At 33.1% G+C, this 7980-nt stretch overlaps 1 protein-coding gene across 2 annotated transcripts in view; it reads right to left on the reverse strand.

Annotated features, from left to right (window-relative positions):
- Positions 1-5138, reverse strand: part of LOC143232337 (integral membrane protein 2C-like) — a 29047-nt gene extending 23909 nt beyond the window's left edge. Inside the window, exon 1 of one of the 2 annotated variants that reach the window (XM_076467634.1) lies at positions 4881-5138. In XM_076467634.1, coding sequence (XP_076323749.1) covers positions 4881-4955 — 75 coding nt within the window. In that variant the 5' untranslated portion in view covers positions 4956-5138. The remainder of the gene's footprint in view (positions 1-4880) is intronic. The other variant, XM_076467635.1, reaches the window with a different exon arrangement.
- Between the last annotated feature and the right edge of the window lie 2842 nt (positions 5139-7980).

Raw genomic sequence — 7980 nt, forward strand, 5'->3', positions numbered from 1 at the left:
CATTGGAAGGTCCGAGTCTACGTTTCAGTAAATTTTTGTAGATCTTTGATCTTCAAAAATAAGTGATCCAAAATGTTCTAAAAAAAAAGTTGGCCAGCAGACTGTCACCTGCTAACTATGAATTGCAAAGATACTTGGCATATATTTTGTTTCTGAAATATACAGATATAATTGGTATTACTTCCTGCATTTCTTATTGTGTGCCAATGCGATTTTATGTGATGAATGAACTCTTCATTACAAATTTTTTCACTTACCGATTAATTTATTGTATCAATAAATGTTAAATAATTTTGTTTTTCCACTTGTTACATTGGAATTTACAATCATGCAGCTATGTTATTTATTTCATTAATTTTATAAAATATGACCACACAAAATTTGGATTGATATTAATTTTCATTATGGAATATGAAGAATACACATAAAGGCAGATTGGCATTTTAAAGAACTAGCCTGGAAAATATCAATAATGGTGTCCCAGTAATTTTTCGTATGCTGCACACTGGCTAAACAATGCATCAATTGTCTGGTGGGCCAATCCAGCCTAAATATGAAAGAAATACATTTATATAATGTAAAAAATGGCTCATTTGGGTTGAGAAAACTTTTTACATAGAGGAGCGAACAACGTTTCGACCTTCTAACGATAACCGAAGCAGGTCGAAACGTTGTTCGCTTCTGTACATAAAACATTTTCTCAACCCAAATGAGCCATTTTTACGTATATATTTTTTACTACAAGTGGGTTTTCTCTACATAAAAAAATACATTATAATAGTTTATAAATATCTGTTTTTATGCAGCTATTTTAGTTTTATATTAAAAATTAGTTATTTTTTGAGGCAAACATTAATCATGTAAAACTGCAGCTTTACTGAAATTATTTCAAACAAAACTACAGTTAGTGAAACCAGGTGGGCTTCCTCTAGAAACTACTATGTATTTATTACTCAGAACTTCTGAATATGCCATATTTATGCTTCATTGAACACTGCATGCTGTCCTGGAACATATCTTTGGCTGGTAAGTGAGGAGCACAAGACACCTATTATTATGTCACTCTGGTTATGTTTTATTTAGTGAAATAAAGGTCAAATATTGAGTTCAAATCAGGCCAAAACATTTTGTCATGGGACTATTGGGAAGAAAGAATGCTGACTAGAACCTTACCCTCCTAGGTCTCTTGAGTACCAAATGCCTATCTAGATTATGATCAGTTCAGACAAAAATGCAAATAAAAAGAAAATCTTTTAAATTGCCACATATAATGAACTATAAATGTAAAAACCTTTTTATACGTGATCATACAAACTGTGTGTAATGATTGTGCCCATTTATTTATTATTTCCAGTTGTGTGTTGAGACTATCTTCCAAATACTGTCACTGCTGAAATCCTCACATAAATCTATGTACAAGAGAAATTAGTTGTACAAAAGTTTCAGTTTTTCGAAATGAAATTTGTATAAATTATGAAATACAGATGACTACTTTTCAGTTCACAGAACATCTATTGTATTACAGAAGTTATTAGTATGAAGATTAGTAGGTAATCTTGAAAGTTGTTTTAAAGTATAAACTCATTGTGTAGTTATGAATATTTCTGCATTCTGAAATACACCGAAGTAATGGAAATTGTCGTATTTTATGTAATTGCAATTGTTATTTTCCAACATTTATTAGGACTCCAAAAGGTGCAGTTTTATACACTTCTTAGCAGTTGTTTTTTTTCACCTAAATATTTTGTTTGTCAGTGGTATACCACTAATTAGACAATGTAGGTGTAACTTACCTCGGGTTACTTCACCTGACACTGAAGAATGGAACATTTCCAGTAAGGACTCAGTGGCAGGGGTGATAACTTTCCCATAATATGGGAAGTGAAAAAGAAAACAATATAATCACAATTTCATTATGCAGAAGAGGTTGGCATTTTTACACTTCTAATTATATGCAATATAAATAAATTGATAATTACACAAGAACTCTAGCTTTGAAAGTGGCATAAGAAGGAACCATGAACATCACTTTGTTTACCTTATGGTACTCTGTTGCATAGCCAGCCAATACTTTTCATGCACAATGTGCTTTACACTAATTTCCTTCACTTGCTGGGTCTTTAATGTAAATTAGAAAATCCTTGAAATACTGTATTATCATATTCCAACAGTGTCTGAAGAGCATTCTCCATGCAAGTAAAGTTGTGGAGATTTTTGTATATTACTGAACTAAACATAAGAAATTTGAGTTATCATCTGTTTACTTTTAGTATATCCAGCTAAAAAAACTTGGAATAGGAATTCAGTTCCAACCACATAAATTTAGATCTACTATGTAATACTTAATTTGTGCATGTAGTGTAGCTATCAGAAAAAACAGTACAAACAAAAATCTATAAAACCACCTAAACTTGCACACGTTCACAAAACTAACACTTCAGATAATACAGATCATATTTTTATGAAAATCAAAAATACTAAATATTACTGAACAATTCTCTCTTGATTGCTAATACATTTGGGGTTTAGAAATCTGTCTATCCACACTTGTTGATTAGCAATAATCAATTTTTTACTGTCATTAGTTCTGTTTCCATGTGTTCTATGATTAGCTTGTATCCATTCCTAAATATTAGCTCTAATAATTGAGAAAAATTCCTAAACACAGGAATTCTAATTGTAAAAATTAGTTACATGCATGTCATGCAAGAGCTTATCAATGTGAAAGGGATGGTACTCTGTGCAAATTCCACCTTAACATTGGAACATTAACTAATAATAGCATAATATATTGCTGTATTGATACCATCTATCGATGTAACTCAGTAACAGCTTTGGAAGAAAATGCTGAAGAAAAGAGAATCAACTACTACATCAAAATCATTTACTTTCATGGCAATAAATTTATCATAATTAAAACCCATCTGCTATTTACTTGCATCCACTTTAACTGAATTACAATATGTAAAAGTAGAGGTCCTATGGCACATCTACTTTTACATATTTGACTTACATAACCACTGTAAATTATATTAATTTTCTAAATGACATCAACTGGACCTTCTACACCGAGATGATTTCAGCAGCATGGGTGATGTTTTTAGCAGTTCATTATTCAAACTCTCATAATAAACTCTGCAATACACTATTGACAACATTCTGCTTTCTTTTCATTCAATTACTATTCTATCCAATTCATTAACTTAGAGATATTTTTGTACATGTCTTATGTGATACCTTATCAAATGCTTTCCAAAATCCAGATAAACAATGTCTACAAACTCACCCTTATCTAGATTAACCTTTTGAATGAATGTAAGGCAAGATTTTCTCATAATGAAACCATGTTGACTATGCAATAAAATTCTAAACTTCTTTAGTTGCTGGTAAGTAGAAATGCTGCTGCTCTAAACTGTAAATCAGAATAGCTACTTCAAAAGTACAGAAAACTTCAGAGGTTCATAGAAAGCAATTAAACATGTAGTCCTTTCAAAAGTGTTCTCTTAAGCTACATTTGGAAATGAATTAATTTAAAGTGAAAGATCATCGAGACTATGCTTAAGCAAGAGGTGGATCAATTCAGTATTTGAAAATTTTTCATAAGTGTGAATTACTTAAGCAGACTGAGTAACAGAATGTTTGCAAAGCTTTAATGGTATTTATTAAATGATAACTTAAATTTGCTTAGCACAAGAGTAACAGAAAATAAACAAACTGACAGGATAATCAAGCTATTGAGAAGATTGAAACAAGGATATTTAGAACAAGTAATACTTTTGAAAATATGTTAAAAATAAACAGTAGATTCAAGAAGATCTCATTCTGACGTTTGGAACATTAAGGACAAAATGGATGAATTCAGGGTTCTAGTTGAAATGAAAGACAAACGAGTTTCAGTATTTCATATACAAGGAACACTGAAAAAAAACTAATAGAAACTACTTTGCTAACCTATCCCTGGAATTATCCTAATAATCTTCCTTTACACCCTTCACAACTCAATATTTGTTCCACAAAATTAGAACAAAACTGCATACAGTATTCTAAGAAAGCCTGGCTAGAGATTTATATAACTTACAACATAATTACCCATCCAATGTAAAGTTAAATTAGGTTTAAGTTAAGCAGCCTTTTCTCAACATATAATGCAACACATAAAGACGAGTGCTGGTGGTCCATCAAGGATGTCCCATTCAAGCCCTCAAATTCATTCATGGTCACTATTTACCAAGCCTTCCCCCTTACACCCTCTTAAATTACTTTATCTATCACATGTGATAGCAACCTATACTAAAGGCCAACTGCCATGCTAGTCCTATTTAAATAAAATAGTACAAGCTGAAGTTTACTCCTAATCTGTCAAAATTAATCTGTATATATCTTTGTCATACTATTTTTTACCAATACTATTAAATTTGAGAAACAATCGATGTAACAGAAAAAAAGTACAAAGTTTCTAAAAAGTGTTCAGTCACATCAATGTGTCTAGTTTCAAACTCATTTTTTGTGTTTGTGAACTCGGTAAACTATTAAATTTATAAACTACAACAAAGCTGTAATTAGTTTAGAAATTGTGGCCTAACTTTCCCCCCTTGTTGAAAGTTTAAGTCTCAAGCATCTTAATGCTTATCTTTATTGCATTTAATCCCTTATACTTTAGCATTCTTGCCAATATCACTTTGCAAACAATACATTTAATGACTTAGTTATTTATATTTCCAAGTAATCCCACGAGAAAGAGAAGACGCTCCCATCAAAAGCTAGCCTAATGTCTGCAGTAGAAGTTTTAACTTAGAGAATTCACTGGGTACGTACTAAGTAATACTTAAAACCTACTACAAAATTTAAATTGTTTTGATAACTAATATAAAGAAACTTACCACCTCTTTCGTGACTAGAGGTTCCTTTTGCTGAGAAAGTTTCTTCTCAGTGACTCCTTGAGTGATTATAGTCATGATACTTTTTTATAATAAAATGTCAATTTTCACTTCCTCCGTACTATTTTATATTATAACTTCTTGACTACGCTGTTAACTGCCAGGAAAACACAACAGCCTCGATTACTGCATTACATAAGCTTACAACGCATGCTCAAATCAGGTTGTACAATGTACATGAACAACAACGATCTCATGATATCGTCTGTGACAAAGCCAATACGAAACGTCGTGTGCAAATTCTGCAAGAAAATATGTCTATCAACATGTATATATTTTTACATGCATCTTTCAAGACAATTTATAATCTCCTCTATACAAATAACAGGTTAAAATATCACTTGGATATGATAATAATTTGCCTGTTTTGTTGTTAAGCTCAAAGATACAACTCGAGTATCGAGCCCGATTTTTAAAGCGATAAGTTCATGCACTTATCCTTGTGCGACAGAGTGAACTTATTAAATCGTAAAAACATCATAGTGAAATTACATACATATAATATTGTTACTGGCTATGCTTTATAAACATATACATTTGTTTCCTTTTGGCGAGAAGGAGCTCTTAACATATACATATATAATGATGCGTGTCCTGATAAAATAACTAAAATATTATAATAATGTTTGTTGTGTTTTGAATTTCGCCCAAAGCTACATGAGGGCTATCTGCGCTAGCCGTCCCTAATTTAGCAGTGTAAGACTAGAGGGAAGGCAGCTAGTCATCACTCCCCACCGCCAACTCTTGAGCTACTCTTATAGCAACGAATAGTGGGATTGATCGTAACGTTATAACGCTCCCACAGCTGAAAAGTCAAGCATGTTAAAAGTGTGATGGGGATTCGAACCCGCAACAATAGACCTATTGTATTTTTTATATCACATCATTTCTTCTATCTCTTAGGATTTTTCAAAAGTGTACGATTGTACTTCGACCACACAATTTTAGGACAGTTTATCCTTTATTAATGGACTCAATTTACTGGCGAAAATAACCCAAAGTCCACTTCCCCCGCTGGTATAGCGATAAGACTACGGATTTATAACGCTAAAATCAGGGATTCGATTCCCCTCGTTGGACTCAGCAAATGGCCCGATGTGGCTTTGCTTTAAGAAAACACACACACACACACTCCAATCCACATAATAATAATAAATTGCTTCATTTTCTCCTTTATTGTTTATACAAACTTGAATACTTGTACCGCCTTAAATGTTTGCAAGCATACGTTACACATGATGTTAATTGATCTAAACAAATCGATTTACTTGTAAAAAGTAACCATTGTAGCTAACACCGTAACTGATTATCTCTCTTTTTTAAAATTATTATACTATAATTTTGAAACGACTTACCCTCTAACTTCCCCACTCACCTAGATTGTAATCAATCGTAATACAAAACGAACAAAAAAACCTATGTTGAGCTGTTTGTCGTCATGTTTTATTTTCTGTTTTTTTTTTTCTTTCAAGGTTCATCGTATGAGGATCAGATGGCATTGTGTCCCTTGTTGTCACTGGTCATTTCGTCAGTGGGAAATTTCTTCCTGGATAGGTGGTCAGGTGAACCCACTGGCAACTCCATCTTTGATGATATTTTGGAAGCAGTTTTATCAGGAACTGTAGATTCTCCACCTGTTGACGCTTCACTGACAAGTTCTTCACTGTATTTAACCATTGTATTACTGATAATACAACCTTTTGCAAAACTTTTGTGTACCCAGTTGTAGGCATACACCATATATGACACTAATTAAATAGTCATTTATTTGTTATCTTCTTCTGTACCTGGTACTCAAAATTTACGAGAGTGAATTAACTAACTAATTAACAAACTGAGAAGCATTCTTGTTAATACAATAAACAATTAGCATATACTTCAAAGCAACATTTAATATCTGAATTGTTTCATAGATTTTAAATACAATTCTAAATGTTGAGCTGTAACTTTAACACATGACTTCAAAGCAAAACTTCACCTTGCAAAGTTGCTGTTTTTTATCGATCCTAATACAGTGAGAAAACAATGGTAAGTTAAACTTAACCTTATTAACATTACTGAAAGTTAAAGTCATTTAAAGGTTTTAATATGCTTGTACATTATTATTCCCAGATAATCCTTAAGATACTTGAAAAAAATTTTAATTCTTTCTTACAAAGGGAAACTTGACATTGAATACCAAAATAAAATACTAATATACAGTCATATTTACATAGTAAGTGCACTTCAAATTCAAGATCTGTGCCAAATTAGAGTTGATCTCTAGGGCACAGCTGTCCCTGACCCTTTTCTATACCGCCAACAGAAAATATAATATTCAATTTCTGGATGTCGCATGCTGGCTACCCTGGAAGAAATTTGGTTGATTGCCAATTAATGAACCTAAGTCTTAGATGCATTTGAATTTTGTTTGTTTGTTTGTTTGGGAATTTCGCACAAAGCTACTCGAGGGCTATCTGTGCTAGCCGTCCCTAATTTAGCAGTGTAAGACTAGAGGGAAGGCAGCTAGTCATCACCACCCACCGCCAACTCTTGGGCTACTCTTTTACCAACGAATAGTGGGATTGACCGTCACATTATACACCCCCACGGCTGGGAGGGCGAGCATGTTTAGCGCGACGCGGGCGCGAACCCGCGACCCTCGGATTACAAGTCGCACGCCTTACGCGCTTGGCCATGCCAGGCCTATGCATTTGAAACATTGAAAGTTTATATAAGTTGCTTTATTGGTTGTTCGTTTTGGTTTTATGCGAAAAGCAACACAAAGGACTACCTGGGTCTTGCCCACCATGAGCATTGAAACCCGGCTTCTAGCAATATAAGTTTGCAGACGTACCACGCGGTAATTCTGATGTGTAAATGACTTAAATAAAATGTAATAACAATTACACTTACTTAATACAATTCGCACCATAACAGTTATTTATGTAACTGAAAGTTTGTACTTTGTAACTAAGCGCAAAGCTACACAATGACTATGTGTGTTTTACCAACCACGGTTCTCGAAACTCGGTTTCTAATGTTGTAAGTTTGCAGACATTCT

Source organism: Tachypleus tridentatus, chromosome 11 (genome assembly GCF_004210375.1).
Source record: "Tachypleus tridentatus isolate NWPU-2018 chromosome 11, ASM421037v1, whole genome shotgun sequence".
NCBI lineage: Eukaryota > Metazoa > Arthropoda > Merostomata > Xiphosura > Limulidae > Tachypleus > Tachypleus tridentatus.